Raw genomic sequence first — 18,809 nt, 5'->3', positions numbered from 1 at the left:
ATTGGACACTTTTTGCTGGGGAAAAATATATTGAGGTGATATGATTGCCGCTTTTAGAACTCTACAAGAGTTGAGGTAATGTAGACAATTACAAGCCTCCTATCAATATTTGGATATGCAACTCTTCCTTCATTGGCCGATGATATTATGTAGAAAGCTGAAGCCTCTACAAATTGTCTGACCACATCCTGTCAAGACAATAGTGTCTTTATCCCTACTCTCCTAATCCTCAGGCTGTTTATTTTCATGATTTATTGCCCATATGGCACTCTATCCTTCTTGGTGGATATGAATTTAAGAAAAAATTGAGATATCTTGTACCCTCCATAAAGTTTACATACTTAATCATTTTCCATTACAAACTATTTCACTTTGCCCTGTCCTTGAAAGGAGAGGAAATTAACAAAATACATGGAAACTATATTTCTTTCAGTGAGTGGCCAATCCGTGGAATAGATTCCTTGATCGTTACTGGAAACAGTAATGAGTCATGTAAACACCCATTTGATAGATGAGAAAATAACACAGGGATAGAATGTATGAAAAAATTTAAAATATCCATGTGGTTAAAAAGTAGCTTATTTGGGACAGAAATCACCAGAGTCAACAGAAATCTCCAAAACTGTGACCAACAGATTTGTTAGCTAAAGGTAGCATAGGAATGTGAATCAAAGATGTGGACTAGGTACAGATTAGCTATGTTTTATTTTGATTATCATCTCTTTATATAGGAATAAGATAATGAGAAAATAAATGTTAGCAATTCCTAAATAAACAAGGCTACCAACTAGGGAAATTATTCAGTTTTCCACTCATTTTGGCCATGCTGTTATCATCATTTGAAGTACATGAGAGAACAGGTTGAGGGTTGGTCATGATGTCATTCTGGCTTCACTGTTCCAACAACACAGTGCCAAGCCTGTAAACGTGAATGCTTGGCGCAGTGAAACCGTTGTCTGATAAGCAATAAACATTGCAGAAAAATCTGGGAGCGTAGAAAATTAAGAGGAAAATAAGGCTGTAAAAATATTTCCCCCGAGAAGAGAGCTATCTAAAAGAAATAACCTAAAGTACAAGGATTTGGATAACTAATATTTAAAAAGTTCATGTTATCATGTTTTAACTCATACATTCAACTTCATTCATTGGCAAGATAGGAAAGTCTTAAGATGGTAGTTCACAATGCTCATTAGGCTCAATTTTAAAACATGAACCCTTAGGTAATGGAGAGAGGGATAACAAAGGGGTAACTGTTTAAAAATAAGGAGTCGCTCATTTAAGATCGACGAGGAGAAATTCTCTCCCAGGGTCCCGAGGCTTTGAAACTTTCCTCGCCAGTGTCTTTGAATATTTTTAAAGCAGAGCTAAAAAGATTTTTGTTTAACAAGGGGGTGAAACGTTATCAGATGTAGGCAACAATATAGACTTGAGGTTACAATCAGATCAGCCATGATTTAATTGAATAGTGGAGCAGGCTCGAGGGGACGTGTGGCCTACTCCTATTCACATGTTTGTACAACAAGCTGCCAACCTTTGAAGTGTATTTATTTTTATTCAATGTCTTCACGAACTACTCATTTACTGTGACATTGGGAGCATCCTCTTGTTTAATGAAGACATGTATTCATTTTGTCTTTCTCCATGCCTTCTGCCTCAATGATACCTTTTTTTGGTCCTGCATAGTTTTTGGATGATGTATGAATATTGAGACTACAGCCAATATATATTTGTTAGATAGGGATAGAGGTGAACTCAAATAATGATCAACAGTACTTCAAGTCACCAAATGCCAGTTAGCAAAAACAAGATCATAGCAGAAAAATTTACTTTGAACTGTATGTCACAGTGTCATCTTTGTACACAATTTACAACTTAGTTACAAAATGTAGTTGTGGCTCCTGAACTCAGCAGCTTAGCAATACAGTTCTTGCAACAGAAATAGAGCAGCAATGTCAACGTTCAAACAGTGACAAAAATTAGAATGATGATGTAGTCATTAAGGGGATTCTTACTGAAACGGGGTGTATCTCATTGAGCTGAACACAAGTAAAAGTGTAATGGGGCACCTCAGGAGGACACAGGGCTAAAGATAAAATAAAGACAAGGATAAATGACCAAGATGCGCATCTTTTAGGGTTCCAAGATTGTCCTGGAGTCAGAAGGAATTAGAAATCAATCTTCAGGACATTGCTATGAGCAACCAAATGGCAAATTATATATGAGTATTAAAAAAAGTATTGTTTTCGTTTTCCGTCAACAATTCGGTGTAGTAGCTTTCGCTATTATGGATTGGGAGAGAAAAGGCTGCTTGACAGTCAAGAATCAACCAATCAAAAAAAAGTGGAAGCTTCATGTTCTAATTGGAGAGAGACTGCAGGGCTCCACGGGGATGTGTGTGTTGGGTGATCAATAGCAAGGACATAGTAAGTGGGGAACTTGGAGGTATTGGGTCATTTATCAAAACCTCCAGGGATAAGTACAATCAGAACCGGTACGCTTAATAGCTTTGGAATGGCCCACACAAGATGGAATTAGACTCCTGATCCTCGAGTAGCAGCCTGTTGATTATTCAACTAATAGGGATTAAAAAACAATCAGTTTTGTAAGGTTATTAAAACTGGTATGAGTACAGATGCCTGGGTGGTCACTGAAGACACTGTCCACCTGGAGAACTCCAAAAGCATTTCTCTGGAGCTCCCTCACCATCATAGTATCGCTATGGATTAATACAAAGCGGATGAAATGGCAGGCAAATAAAAACTAAACTTTGTAAAGACAAACAAATCATCCCCAAACCCTACTTCGTGATGCTGCACAAAGCACATTCCTCTTTTATTCTCTATCATTAATGGAATGGCCAGATTGCTACTTCCTCTCCCTCACAAATCCACCTCAGCTTTTAGTTTCAACCATCAAGAGAGACAGTGTCAATGCCTCGACTGAGCTTTTCACTCTATATCATATATTTTATAAGACTTGCATAAACTCTTTCTTCCAGAAGCAATGCACATTAAAAACATGCAATTAATTTTTAGTTTATACTTTGTGCTCCAGCAAGTTTCAGGGGGAAAAAAAAAATCGAGCTATATGGAAACCACAGAGACTGGGACAATTGGGTGCGAGGTTCAGAGATCAGTGCGCAGGAGGTCTGGGACAATGGAGAATCAGAAATCACTGCTCAGGACACTGATGCTGAGGGCTCAGAATTCACTAGGCAGTGACAGTGAGAGAATTAGAGGACACTGTGCAAGGTTGAAAGGTGAGAGTTAAGGGATATTGGATGATAAAAGGTCACTGTGGGAAGGGAGGGGCTAACATAGAAAATGGAGGTGTCACCATGGGGGTGAGGGTGGGTCCAAAAGGTTGAAAGTCCAGAATGGTGGGGGGTGGTGATTTTCTGTTTTGCCACTTGGTTTACCACACAGTAGAAATGGGCGCTTACTAACACCTCAGCAAAATGCTCACTTCATACAAGTACATTACTGGATTGTAATCATGCAGCATTAACAATTCAGCATTTTAGCTGACATAATTATAAAGCACCAAAACAGGAAGCAGATGGGGAAGTGTTCGGAAAACAATTGATCCATTTGAACCTAAAACATGAGCAAATAGCTGAATTCCTGTAATACTATGACTGTCACAGATAATACCTCCAGTTGCTCAATTCTTTCATGGGACTAGTGAATTAAATGATCCATGAGTGAATCTTTAACTTGGCCAATGTGCACACAGCAAGGAGTAGCAAGGTGGCTTCTCAAATCAGGATATATAAAGTATCTGCTATTCATTTTACGGTCAACATTAGTAACTGATGTTACTATGTCAGTCACATAGATACTGCCCCAATATACAGAGCTGGAAATCTGCTGCTCTCCTTGGAAATATGCTCAGTATTTCCTAAGGATACCAGATCTTCAGAATATACGTGCAGTGACTTTTGATAAACTGCAATCGACAATTAACACAACCCTGCTCTTCCCAGAAGAGGCTGAAGGTTGCTGCTGCAGATGGAAGGCCTGAAATTGAAGCCCTTTATCCTTAGCAGTGCCGAACATATTCTGAGCTACATTGTATAGCAGAAGAAATTACAGTACAGCTGTGCATAGCTTGCAAAATCAAGCGAGTTCTGTCCCCAGTAATGCTGGCAAAAATTTCATAAAACCCTGCACATTTCAGTACTATGGTTACCACTTATGTTCAAGCTTAGTTCAATCTCAGCATCCAAATAGTTACCAAGCAGTTCTTAAGTGACCAACAGAACCTGCCGATTTTGTTAAAGGACCAGTCAAATTACCTTAAAAAGATGGCAGAGCATTTTATGTGGTTCAAGAACTACTCAACTGAAATTCTCCATTGTCTTGTGAATCGAGGTGAAGGATATTAATGCTAAGAAATGGATCATTTTCCATTTTGAGCAAGCAAATATCACAATATAGCAGTTTTAGGTAAAGTGCTGCATAGTTAGAAACAGATGAAAGCTCTCTTGATTCTATCCAGTAATGTGCCTCAGCCCCAGGTCTAAGAGAGAAACCCCTATTGCACTAACACTTTTCAATTTATTCACAATACCCTTTCTGCAACAGGCCAAATGACATCCCCAATTTTGTGCCCAAACTTATTTCAATTAGGATGCTTAAAGCAAGTGGACAGAGGTGTCAGTCTGGGCCGGATAACTATTCAACTTCCAGGAGCGAAACCAGTGATTATTCCACAGATGCCTCTATTGGATTTAGCTATCGCTGTTCATAAAACCCTGCACAAGCGGTATGGAAACAGAACAGCAGCAAACCATGAAAACTGGAACGGGAGTGCACAAACGACTGAGTGAGTTAATACTTCCTCTAAAAAAGATTTGTTTTACTAATCATGGCTTGAACAATTGCAGTTGCTTCAAGTCTGTGCTTGTGTTCATACATGGTTATATGCCACTGTCAACAGCTGGACAACAATCCTCATCAACTGCTGGACAACAATTACTGTCAACAATGAAACAAAGTTCATTTTAAAAATACGTTTTCATAAATAAGTCTTGCTTTTGAATTGTTGCTGTGCTGAAGAATATGTGCAAACCATGTTCCCCCACTCTTGAAAGTAGAGTTCAGAAAATTTGAAAGTCTGAAAATTTGTCCTTGTGCCTCTCAAGGTTCTCCTACTGATTAAAGTTTCCACATCTGTTCCATTGACAGTCACAATTTCAGTTAAGATATCCTGGAACAGTATTTAAGGCCTCTTATTATAAGCATGATGGTAGGCTTATTTCAGAATGTGCTCTCGAGCAGACAATGACAGCCACAGCCCGTGGGGCACACTTCCTGGGTCCGAAACCACTCCATCATGTGACTTGTATGGCCACCATGCCCACAGGTGAGACAGAAGTTGGCAGATCCCCGAACAGCAACATGGCAGATGGCACACTGGAAGGTGAAGCCTTTACAAATAGCACACTGTGTCCCTCGTACTTCACTGCGGCAATGACAGCAGTACACACCAAATTCTGAAGGAGATAGCAGAGAAAAAGTTAACTGTACCCAAAACATTTATTATGTAAAATAGCCCATTATTATCCAAATAGTTCTACCCTAAGCTTGGTTTATAGCTATTTCTGCCAGAAAGTAGAATAAATATAATTTACATAAACAATCCAGGTAGCCATTCTTTCTCCATAATTAATATTCTAGTCCACCATCACTCCCTATATTAAGTACTATTCTCCCTACACCAGCAGCACTGACATGCCCTTCTAGTTTTCTCCCAACATCTTTATCTTGAGCTCACAACACAGTCATTAGTGAAGGAAGTCTCATGTGAATTGCAACCTATACCCTGGAAATGTGCAATGTGTGGTACAGCACATGCTGGAACTCACTAATGTCCTTAATTATAAAAGTTGCACACAGCAAATTACAGGAGACTCTACAACTTTATTCAGCAAATACCACATGACAAAACCGTTACTTTCAGCCTGAAGGGCAGACTTATTTACTAGCAAGGTAATCGCATCAAAGTGAAAAGACACAACAAGAAACAGTCTGCATTACACAACTTGTACAATATATAAAACCTTTTAAAACAATAGGAAAGGCCTGGAAACCTTGTTATTTCCAAATGAGGAAGTACGTAATGAATTATCTCTCAGGAGAACTGTTGGGCCTCTGGCAGCTGAAGCACCATGAACAGCTACTTCGGGACCAGTCGGCTGCCTCTCAAAGAAACTGCTGTCCTTGATATTAATGTAAGCTGATTTGATGATTAAATAAATTCTTCGCAATTGACAGGCAATTAAAATATTAACTATTTTCTATGCTTCAATGGATACAGTAAGAGCAGTGGACTCCGGACAGCCTGATGATGCATTTGTTTTTGACTTATCTTAGGACAAAGCTTATTTGATGGCTCAACATTTCATATTGTTAATTTTTTTTATTCCCATCCCATCTCACTTTTCTTTTTGATTTCAAAGCAGAATGATCCAGCTGCCAAATATGTGCCAACCTGATCAGTTTGAATGTATGTACTGGTGCTGAGAATAAAGACTGTTCACCTCTTAATGAAAACAGTATTTCTAAACCATTGTGGACACTCACCCCCAGCACATAATATATCCTACGTACCCATTTCAGCTAGCTGAAGCTGATTATCTACTTTCATCAAAAGTCATTTGAAATTATTAAATGGAGAGCTTATCCCTAATTGAAGGAGGATAAAAGCTCAGTTACAAATTCAACTATTTCTCTATCAGGAGCCAGTCCAGACATGATGGGTCAAATGGCTTTCTTCTGTGCTGTAAAATTCTATGATTTAGTGATGTCTGTTGGAGGATATTTGGCTAGATTATTCAGCAACAGTTCAGCTCTCCAAATCACAAGATCAAGTTCCAGAAACATAGCTTTCAATAATCCAAATACTTACTCACAAGTTTATTTTACACAGGAACCGGAACCGCCCCCCCCCCATTCAGCCCATTAAGATTGCTCAAGATCATTTCAGTTAACTAATGTCTGATCTGTGTCTCAGTTCCTTTGCTCCATTACACATAATGCCCTTGCCTAACAAAAATCCCAAAATAAATGGAACTGATTTGGAAATTTTAATTAACACAGTATCAACAACTGTTTTTTTGGGAGGGCGAGAGAGAAATTTCATACTTCCATTGACTTTTATGTAGAAAAGCCTCTTAATTTCAGCCCTGAATGGCCTTCCTCAAATTTTAACATTGTTCTCCCTTGAAAATGGACCTCCCCCTAAGAAAAAAGCTTTTTGGTATCCATCTCAAACCATCAACCTAGGATTTCCCTTGTGGCCACAACTCAGGAGAATAAGGGTGAAAATGTGCCCATTGGACCAATATAAAGTTATGCTCAAAGTTCAATTGTAAGGAAAATGCTTAATTCACACAAGAGATCCCTTCTTTAGGTACAAAAATGAAAGACAAATGACTCAAACATCATTCACATTACAAAGAACAAAGAAAAGTACAGCACGGGAACAGGACTTTCAGTCCTCCAAGCCTGTGCCAATCATGATGTCCTAACTAAATTATAAAAAATCTTCTGCTCTTCCGCAGTCGTATCCCTCTATTCCCTATTCATGTGGCCATCCAGATGCCTGTTAAATACTGCTAATGTGCCTGCTTCCACCACCTCCTCTGGCAACACGTTCCATGCATCCATCACTCTCTGCATGAAAAGCTTCCTTTGCACACCTCCCTTAAATATTCCCCCTCACCCTGATCCTGTGACCCCTTGGAATTGACGCTTCCATCTTTGTACATGAACCTCAGTAAACTGGGACATCGAAATTTTATTTGCAGACATTCAGGTGGAAGGACACACAGGCAATAGTGAAATTTTGACAAGGTTTAGGTATATTGCAGTTCTGTGCAATTCCCTGTTCCCAATACACTATGATCTCTTAGGCTGCATATTTGGTTTGCATGCCTCTCTGAACACAAAATGCAAGGAATCCAAGACCATTATTTTGGAATTTAGTTAGATCATGCCTTGACTTTTTGAGCTCATGAGAATTCAAGCAACTTTATACAACCTATCCTTATAACTTAACCCTGTAAGTCCTGGTTCATTCTGGTGAACGTGCACTCAATCTCATTCAAGACCAATATATTATTCCTAAGATGACCAAACACTTCTACTGCAGATGACGCCTGACCAAGACTCTTAATAACAGAAGCATAACTTCCTCCTTTTTATATTCCAGCATCCTCACAATAAAGGCCAAAATTCCAATTGCTTATTTCACATTTTGTGTTCCTAGCTTTAGTGATTTGTACACCTGGACCCCCAAATCCTTTGCTTCTTCACAGTTTGTAGTCTTTCACCTTTAAGAATCTGCAACATCTCCATTATGAATTACAGAACTGACCTTTTGTAGAACAGTCCATTCAACCTGAACATACTTGAGCCAAACTAACAAAAAAACGTCACTGTAGCATTTGCCAGAGTAAACTCATACTGGATCCTGACGTATCACCATTTTGTGTTTCAGGTACCTCCATTGCACCAACAAGCATAAATCCAGACCAAAATTCAGCTATTGATCAACAATCTATACTTACCAATCCCCTTATGAGGGTCTGGAGGGCAGGAAACAAACTTCAACACCTCTGCTCGCTTCTCTCGCAGACCCCAGCGATACAGGATCTCTCCATAACACTTCTTAAAGTCATCATATTGCAGCACATTGGCTGGGTCAAGTAACCTGGTGATTGAGTGAAGGGAGGTTAACTCTCAAATTCAGAATCATTGCAAACAATATTTATTATCTTAGCATGAGAAACACACAGCCAGATCTTCATTCAGTGCTTTGGTTACACTCTTCCAGTTTCTCCTCTTTCCTCAACTGAATCTGCCTTTGTATTGCAAACTTGACAAGATAAAAGTCCCATCCCAGGGTCTCTACCAATGACAAGATGTCCCTCCCTCTCTGCACAGATATTCTTGGTTTCAGCCCTTGCTTATAATGATGATGTTCAGGTAAGTATTTCATGGTGTGGGGATCATAATGCAAACTATGTTCCACATCACTCCATGTTGCTGCACATTATTGTTACTCACAATGGAACACAAGTGGCATTCTTTCAGGGTCATTAAACGGGGATGATATAGTCAGTGCTAATATTTGTTCTTTGAATTACACAATATCTAGTAAGTTGAAAATTAACAAGTCTGGTAAAAGCATACACTGAAGCAGCACAACACCATTATGGATCAAACTTCGTTTCATCACCCACAGCTTATTTTTATTCTTCCAATCTACCTCCCACCAAAGCATTCCCAGTCTAATATAAATTGACAAGAATTAAATCACAATGCATCAGTTGGGTCTCTAATCTTTCTTTCTGCCACATACCTAAAAGGCCATAATGCTAACAGCTCTAAGATATTTAGTCAAAGTTCTTGTGCCAGGATAATAACTAGCAACTCCTCCTGAAAAGTGCACTTTATGGACAGCATGAGGACCTGATTAGGATTTCATATAATGCCTTTCACTCAAATAGTTATTATAGTGAACTATGGCCAATCTTTCATTTCCAGTATTTTTGGATAAATTACTGAGTGGTTAACAGTATGCTTCTACAGCCTAGTAGTCAAGGCAGATTAGAGGGATGGAGGACATCTTTTGAAAAATAATGCTGAAATAGTTAGCAGATATTTCCTGTGTTCATTTTATTCCATTTACGGCAGATATTAGATTTACTCACTTTTTGTTCTTTTCATGTTGCTCTTTCTCTCGTTCCTTTGGATCAGTGTAAATTTGATTTCCATGACGAAAGTCATCTGGTGAGTCGTAGCTCCACAAGTTAAGGTGTTCTGATTCTCGATTCACTGAAACAGTGTTGGAGTACATGTTACTCATTAACTACTGGGGTCAGTGCAACAATAACCCACTGGATGAAGCCTGAAACCCTTATGCACCATTACTGCGCCTAAACATTTTGTACAAGCCAATGGGCATCTGAACAAATATATAGAGCTTAAGGTGAAAACCTACTGCGGCACCTCAACTGAGAAGGGAGGGCTGTGTGACAGGAGGGCACGAGGGGAAGCCGGGGGGGGGGGGGGGGGGGCGGGGGGAGAGATGAGGGAAACAAGGGTGTGTGGGAGCGAGGTGGAGTGTGAGGGATGGGGGGGGTGGCCTCTTTTAATTCCTAATATATGCATTGGTATGGCCAGAAAAGACTTGTTTACATTTGATTTTTGTGTTGCACCTATTTTACAGCAATAAAGGGCATCAACATTATGAGAACACTTGAGGTTCCCCAACACACTTGGTCGGAACTCAGGGTTTCGTGCTTCCAAGTTTGGGAAACCCTGCTGTGGGAATTTTGTGAAATTACATCACCTTTTGCTATCCCGGGTGGCTTCAGTGGCTCGCACTTTCCAATGTACAGATACTATTAGAAAATAGAAGTGGTAACCTCACAAAGAACAGCAAAGTTTCTGCAGGGATTACACTGTGATGTGCTCTATGGTAGAGCAGGATGTTTTTGAGTTTACTCTGATGTATGTTGGATAGAACAAGGAGTTAAGAGATTACTCTATGATATACTATAGAATAGAGCAGGATGGGTCAGAGAGAGGGGCACGGGTAACATACTGTAGGAAGTCTCACAACACTAGGTTAAAGTCTAAAGACTGTACCCACCCAGTCCAACGCTGGCATCTCCACGTAGAATCAATCATAGAATCCCCACTGTTGAAGGAGGCCATTTGGCCCATCTGAAAACAATCTGCACTGACAACAATCTCATCCCAGGCCCTATTACCACAACCACACCCATTTACCCCCCTAATCCCTCTAACCTACACATCCCAGGACATAAAGGGGCAATTTTGCATGGCCAATCAACCTAACTTGCACATCTTTGGTCACTGAGGGGAAACTGAAGAATCCGGAGGAAACCCACACAGACACGGGGAGAATGTATGAACTCCACACAGTGACCTAAGCCAGGAATTGAACCCAGGTCCCTGGAGCCATGAGGCAGTAATGCTAACCACTGTACCATTGTGCTGCCCTATCATAATAGCATCATAACATATTGAAGGGTAGAGAGTGGTGTTTTTAATTATTTTTCTGTTTTCCACCATCACAGAAAGCAGGAATGGGACTTAATTGTATCCATGGATACTCTGTTCCATCCATTCCAATTACCCCTCTCAGGTCAGAATATATCTACACCCATGCCATCTGTTAGTATTGCCCGATTCTTCCAGGACTACTTTACCTATGTTCCATCCAGCAGACCAGACAATAGTTTCAGATGTGCTCGAGTAGGATCCTGAAGATGCATAACCTGACTGAAAGAACAGGAAATTAATTATTATACAGAGCAGGGCAATAGAAAGATTAATGTTCAGTGCTAATTAGCACTTGAATTCAGGTCACAAATAACATTCAGGTATGAAACAATGTTCAATCCATCTGTCCCTCAAACAGAAAATGAATACTTTCCCTGTCACAAACAAAACAGATTTAGTGATTTAACCCTTCACTATCCCAACATAGTTTTAATATTTACCCTACAAACAGAATTCAACCCATCCCTGCCCTACTTTTCTCCTTGCAAACATGCACCAACACATCCAAAACAAAATGGATGGTGAACATGCAATTGCTTAATGGGAAAGTTTAAGTACTGCTCTTTCAGGAATCTTGTGATCCTGGATTAAGTTGTTTTGGGGGAACTGATCAGTCTATATGTATCCGATGGGCTGGAACTATTTGTTTGGACAAGGACATCCACTGGCATTATTTATCAACAGTCAGAGCGACACTCAAGATCAAACCTAAAGCAGGCACAGAACATCAGCAAACACCTCAAGGCTGGGATCAGATATAGGACATCCCATCAGCTTCATGGTCTCTTTCATTACTCATGGCTGTCATGGGATTTTTCACGTTTATTCAAACTCAAGCCACTATGGTTAATAGCAAGCAGCTGTAGCACTGGCTTGAAAAGTACTTCATTACATCTGTACAATGCAACTAAAAGTATGAGCGGAATGTGGTACATACCCGAGACCATGGAAGTAGCAAATATACACTTACATAGTGTAAAAGAGGAGTGGAGGTAGAAGTGCGCTGGTAGACCTGCTGTCCTAAGCTGCTGTAATCCTGTGGCCTGGACTGGGCTTCAAATACACTGCATAGCATGGCTAGAGTCTGAACATCATGTATTGTGCTATAATGAGTCAGGCTGTAAAGAAACACAGAACTAGTTAAAGATAGATCAATGAAGCCGTGCAGGAGATGGAAATAGGCATCTCTTGTTCATTAACAGCTTTGAGTTTTTTTAAATGTAACCATGATAAACTATCTAGGTTGCATATGACCTAGATCAGCTGAATAAAATCATCATCCTTCCTTTGAAACCTACAAAATATGTATGCACTTCTTTCACTGTTAAATTGTTAGGGGTTAACCAAGCTTGGTGTACAAGAATAATAAAAGAAGAATAATAAATCAAAGCATGAGAAAGCTATATGATTCCTCAAACACACCTTGCCATTCAAAAAGATTATGGCTGGAATTCTACATCATCTCTTTTTATTGCTCTACCCCATATTCTTCAATTCTCTTCGTACTCAAAATCTATCAATCTCAATTTTGAATACACTCACCAAACAACATGGCAGTAACAGTAGGGATTTCAACTGCCTGAATATTAACTGGAATAAAAATCAGTGTTAAAAAAGGACACACAATTCTTAAAGTAATCAAACCTAAAAGCGTGTGAGAGATGAGGCAAACAAGGAAAGGGACTACTCAATAAATAGTAGGATACTGGGAACTGTAGAGGAACAGAGGAATCTTGGAGTGCATGGCTAGTTTGCTTGAGGTGGCAGAACAGATAGATAGGCTTAAAATGGATTACAGGATACTTTTCTTTAGTAGCAAAGGTATAGGAACAGTGGATTGTGCTAGAATCTACAGGACTTTGGTACAAGAGCTGGAATGTGGGATTAGACTTGAGAGCTGTCTTGCAGCTGTTAAAGATACAAATGTCTGAACGGTATCATTCCATGGTGCAAGTTTTCTGGGTTTCTATGCTTCGAGTGACCAACCACAGCCCTCTAGATTAGAGAATTCCTAAACTTTACAACTTTTAGTGAAGAATTTTCTCCTCATCTCAGTCCTAAAAGACTTGAAGTGATAAAGCAAAAGGCAGCAAAGGCCATTCAGAGACTGATGATTTTGGCAGTAGATCAGACACACACATGCATAGGACCTTGCTTGAAATGTGGGGTCATTGAACGTGGCCACTCTTCTAAACTATGGGAATCGTTTCTCCCTATTTACTCAGTCCTGATCCCTCATGATTTTGACCACCACTATCATCATTTCTCTTCTTAATCTTCTCTTCTTCAAAGAACACAGCCTCAGCTTCTCCAATCTGACTGGTGTTATCTCATCCCGGAACTATTTTCATGAACTTTTCTGAAGCCTAGTATCTTCGCAAGTTGCTCACCACATTTCTGATATCACAATAGTGATTATATTTCACAAGTGCAGCACTATCTGCAAAATAAATGCTTATGAGGTAGCATAGTGGCACAGCAGTAAGGACCCAGATTCAATTCCAGCCTTGGATGACTGTCTGTGTCGAATTTGCACATTCTCCCTGTATCTCCATGGGTTTCCTCCAGGTGCTCTGGTTTCCTCCCATAGTCCAAAGATGTGCAGGGTAGGTAGATTATGGGAATAAGGTGGAGGGGAGGGCCTGGTGGAATGCTCTTGCTGCTCTTAGAGAGTTGGTGTGCACTCAATGGACTGAGTGGCCTCTTTCTGCACTATATCCTGAGCTCATGAAAGGTGCTACATGAATGCTAATCTTTTTATAAAGCAGCAAACTGATTTGCTGAGGTTTGTAGTACAGACTGCTTGATACAATGCAAAATTAAAAGATGACAGTACAATTTATTCATAAAGTTTCATAAAAATTAAGTTTTTGACTTTTCCCACATTTCATATACTTAAAGTAAGAAGTCTAACAACGCCAGAGTTTTCGGAGCGCTGCTGGATGGATGGATCGCTTATCAGATGAAGGAGCAGCACTATCAAAAGTCTGTGATACCAAATAGACCTGTTGGACTTTAACCTGGTGTTGTAAGACGTGTCACTGTGCCCACCCCAGTCCAACGCCAGCATTTCCACATAATATAGTTAAAGGAATAGAGATTCACACAGAGACAGGCTTGAGATAATTTCAGACAAACCATGCCCTGGTTTGTTCAGTTTGTTACAGCCCTTAATTATTGTTACTATGTAAATCAATCTTACAGCGACTCCAGGAGCTGTCGGCCAAATGGATGCCGTGCCCACGGTGTTTCTACATCAGGATCCGGATGGGGACTGAGGAAGGAGTCTGTAGCAACAGCGGCCAGAGACCACACCTAAAACACAAGGAAGTATATACGGAAATTAGTATGTTCTGAGGAATAGGAAAATTTAGAGATATGAGCTGGAATACGCCATACAGTGAAAAAAGGTTGAGTTAGTCTGATTAGTTTAGTAGAACCATTTTTCCACTTTATTATATATAATCAGAGATTCTAACCTAACTGCTTCCACATTATGCGCCCCACCACTGGTTGCTATGTCTGCAGTTTGAAAAATAAATTAAGGAATCAAAGGGATCGCTACAATGAGATAATCTAAAGAACAGCGAAAGAGTTTTCCTGTTGTCCTGCCTGCATCTGAGCCTTTACCCAAACCACCAAATATAGGATAGCTGCTCATTTATCTCATCGCTATTTGGGAAATTTTACTATGATTCAGCTGGCTGCTATCTTTGCCTGCATTACAAGAGTGACTATAATTCCAGAAAGTAATTAACTGGCTGTGAAGTGATTTGGGAGAGTCTGAGGACTTAAAAGGGACTATAGGAATGCAATTTTGTTCTTTGTCAAAGGATGGTTCCACTATTACAGATTAAATTACTTAAACTGGGGGATTGGCTGTTAGCATGTTGATGCTTCAATGAACTCCATCAGAGTGGGTGACTGAAATTAGCCACGATTGTTACAAGAACTTTTTGATTGCCACCAAGCTACCAGGAGTTGCCAAGCAGAAGGCAATTGCTCTACCTTTGGGACTGAGACAGAAATACATGGGAATGGTTTAATTGCCTCAGTAAGCTTGTCAAACAATCAGTCGTTTTAGGTCAGTTTGGAATTTTGTGTGATCCAAACTATTTCACCTTCCCGGATTAAAAGAAAGCACTAAAGGTATGCAAACGTCCTGCATGTAAACTAATAATTTTCATATGACACTTAATGGATAATTCAAACAACAGAGTGGCTGGGGGCGAGTGTTATGAGGTTTTCCACTTCAGGTTTCCAGGCATGTGCTCAGCATCCATGCCAGTGATTTTCCACCCTTTAAAATTGGTGACCAATGCACTGCAGACTGAGAATTCAGAATTTCCCCTGGTGCTTCCAGTACTTGCCTGGGGATGCAGAAATGGGAAATCTCTCCACAGTCCCTACTTTAAACTATACAGATGTGCTAAGTCAATTAGAAGTGTCAAATAGCAAGTAGATCACACAGTGTCAGTAATAAAACTGGGGTGCTACAGTCTAGGTTACTGAGACATAGCTACAGGAAAAAGTCATGACTGGAATTAATCACTGCAGGATACAGCATATTCAGAAAAGACGGAGGATGATAGGGGGAGATGTAGTTGTATTTAATAGATAAAAATTGTGATACAGCCACCTGTATAACAGAAATACAATGCAATTTATCAAATGCTTGCCTGTCTTCCCCTTAAATACATCCATACCATTCACTTCAACCACTCCCTGAAGTGGTGAGTTTTACATTCTTGTGTAAATAAGTTTCCTCAGAATTCTCCATTGGATTTTCTGATGATCATCTCATACTAATGGCTGCTGGTTATACTCTTCCCCAACAGGAAACATTCACTGTCTCCACACTATCAAAACTTTCCTTAGTATTAAAGAGCAATCGACTAAATGGACCATACGGTCTCTCTCTGTGCCATAAATGACTCTATTAGGTCACTCCTCATTCTTCTTTTTTCAAGAGAAATGGGACCCAACCTGTCAAATTTTCCTGATATATATTTCCACACACTTCTGTTATCCATATAAATCTTCTCTGTGCCTTCTCAGTGCCTCTATATTCTTTTTATAATATGGCAACCAGAACTGACAGTGCTTAAATATGTCTAGCCAAAGCTTGATATAGGTTTAGGACAACTTGCATACTTCTTTATTGTGCAGAGCAGATTACTGGTGTCATCACAAATTTACAATTTGTATTTTTAATGCCAAAGTCCAAATCATTAATGTGCATGGTTAACAGCGGTCCCAGAACTGATCCTTGTGTATCACTATGCTCACCCTCTGTCATTCTAAGTAACTGTTTTATGCCCACTCTCTGCTTTTCCCTTGAAGCCAGCTAGCAATCTATCTTGCCATTTTTCCTGACTTCACATTCTCTAACCTTATTCATTAGTCTATTATGGGGCAACATATGAAAGATTTCTGAAAATCCAAATAAATTACACCTACTGTGTTAGCAATTCTTTCTCACTCTGTTACTTCCTGAAAAATTAAGACTGGTTGAACAGGATCTCTACCTTTTGAAATCCACGCTGATTTCATTATTATATTTCTTATGTCTAGATGTTCTTCTTCAGAAAGGACGTTATTTTTCCTACCACCAATGTTAAGCTGACTGATTTATAATTCCCTGATCTACAATTCAGAATCTATAACTCCACCTTCTTAAATATAGAACTGCATTACCTATCCTCCAGTCCTTTGACACTATATCTTTCTCTAACAACTTATTAAATACTAGTAATAATGCCTCATCTCATCCCATCTCATCCATTGAAAAAATATTTCAAAATATGGATGGATATATATATTTTGAAATATTTTCCCAAATTTTTTGACTGTCAGGTTTTTAGTTCCTGTGATTATAATTTTGACATTATCTTCCTAAGGGAATTCCTCTAATTCTGTGCAATGTTCAGATGAAAACAAGATGAAAGAAAGGATCCAAGCTGCTCCAAAGGCAGATTAGCTGCACCCAACGTTGCCCATGCAAATCACATTCATTAGTAGGGCCACATCTGCCATGGAATGTGACAGAAGAGTTGCCGATACAAACTTCTTTTCACTACAGTTGATTTCCCAGATTTAGTAATCTCCTTGAATCTTATTTCCAACCAAGTTCATCACATAACTCTGAACATTTGAGCACCTGGCTCATGGCTACAGGGACATCAACAATCCAGTTACAGATCACAAATGTATTACATAGGTCATTAATTGCTCACGAGGACACTGTAGTTTGATTACCTTTCCCATAGATAATTAGGCAACACAAAGGAGCTGCTACATTATTTTCAATTTGCAAGATTTTCCCACATCCATCCTTCCCACCTCTCAGATTTTAAGCCCCGCCCACTGCACGGATCAGACCGAAACCAGCAAAAAGCGTACAGGCGTGCTGCACAAAGGATTCCGGGCTTGGATCCGTATTACACCCGGATCCGGCCCTTAGGCTCCGATTAGTAAAATTGGGCCCAATGATGCAGAACAGCAGTGGGAACATTTAAAACAACTTTCAACCGAATCCAAGAAGAATAAGAACAAAACTAATATCTAATAGAACATAGAACACTCCAGCACAAACAGGTCATTCGGCCCACGAGTTGCGCCGATCACATCAACACCTACCAATCCACAGACCTATCTATAACCCCCAATCCCATTAAATCCCATATACTCATCCAGAAGTCTTTTAAAAGACCCCAGCGAGTTCGCCTCCACCACCACTGACGGCAGCCGATTCCATTCACTCACCACCCTCTGAGTGAAAAACTTACCCCTAACATCACTTCTGTACTTGCCTCCCCGCACCTTAAATCTGTGTCCTCTCGTAGCGACCATTTCAACCAGGGAAATAGCCTCTGAGAATCCACCCTATCTATTCCTCTCAACATTTTATAAACTTCTGTCAGGTCACCTCTCAACCTTCGTCTCTCCAGGGAAAAGAGTCCCAGCTCCCTCAACCTAACTTCATAAGGCATGCCTCCCAATCCAGGCAACATCCTTGTAAGTCTCCTCTGTACCCTTTCAATAGCTTCTACGTCCTTCCTATAGTGAGGCGACCAGAACTGCGCACAGTACTCCAAATGAGGCCTGACAAGGGTCTTATAAAGTTGCAGCATTACCTCCCGATTCCTAAACTCAATCCCTCGATTAATGAAGGCCAGTACACCATACGCCTTCTTGACCACATCCTCCACCTGCGAGGCCGATTTACGAGTCCTGTGGACCCGGACCCCAAGATCCTTCTGCTCTTCAACACTATTAAGACTCCTGCCCTTGATAGTGTACTCGTTCATCCCATTGGTTCTGCCAAAATGGACGACTACACATTTATCCGCGTTGAAGTCCATCTGCCACTTCTCCGCCCAGTCCTACATCCTCTTTATGTCCTGCTGCAACTTTTGAATAAGGCATCATGAATTGATAAAAACATAAGGGAAAATTAACAGCAAGGAAAGAGACATACCCCAAGTACTTGGGCAGCAGGAAAGGGCACAATATGACTACAGAAGTCAACATAAATTAGGCAGAGAATTTATGAAATTAGGCTACGAAGGAACTTAAGTATTTTAGAGGCACAACGATAGAAATAAAGAAAGATAATGGGAATAGAGCCATGAAGGAAAGAACAGGATAAAATGATGGGGTGTGATGTGAAATGGAAGAAATATTAAACAATTGTTTTGTTTCAGC

At 40.0% G+C, this 18,809-nt stretch overlaps 1 protein-coding gene across 3 annotated transcripts in view; it reads right to left on the bottom strand.

Moving 5' to 3' along the window:
- Positions 1 to 1,793: 1,793 nt before the first annotated feature.
- Positions 1,794 to 18,809, bottom strand: part of wdr59 (WD repeat domain 59) — an 84,086-nt gene continuing 67,070 nt past the window's right edge. For all 3 annotated transcript variants that reach the window (XM_080187167.1, XM_080187165.1, XM_080187166.1), the window contains 6 exons: positions 14,305 to 14,417; positions 12,073 to 12,220; positions 11,249 to 11,321; positions 9,722 to 9,845; positions 8,576 to 8,718; positions 1,794 to 5,497 (listed from right to left, as the gene is read on the bottom strand). In XM_080187167.1, coding sequence (XP_080043293.1) covers positions 5,262 to 5,497; positions 8,576 to 8,718; positions 9,722 to 9,845; positions 11,249 to 11,321; positions 12,073 to 12,220; positions 14,305 to 14,417 — 837 coding nt within the window. In that variant the 3' untranslated portion in view covers positions 1,794 to 5,261. The remainder of the gene's footprint in view (positions 5,498 to 8,575; positions 8,719 to 9,721; positions 9,846 to 11,248; positions 11,322 to 12,072; positions 12,221 to 14,304; positions 14,418 to 18,809) is intronic.

This window comes from Carcharhinus amblyrhynchos, chromosome 4, assembly GCF_965287045.1.
Source record: "Carcharhinus amblyrhynchos chromosome 4, sCarAmb.v2.hapA, whole genome shotgun sequence".
Classification (NCBI taxonomy): domain Eukaryota; kingdom Metazoa; phylum Chordata; class Chondrichthyes; order Carcharhiniformes; family Carcharhinidae; genus Carcharhinus; species Carcharhinus amblyrhynchos.
Note: the sequence above shows the minus strand (reverse complement) of the source record. Positions and strands in the feature narration are given on the sequence as shown.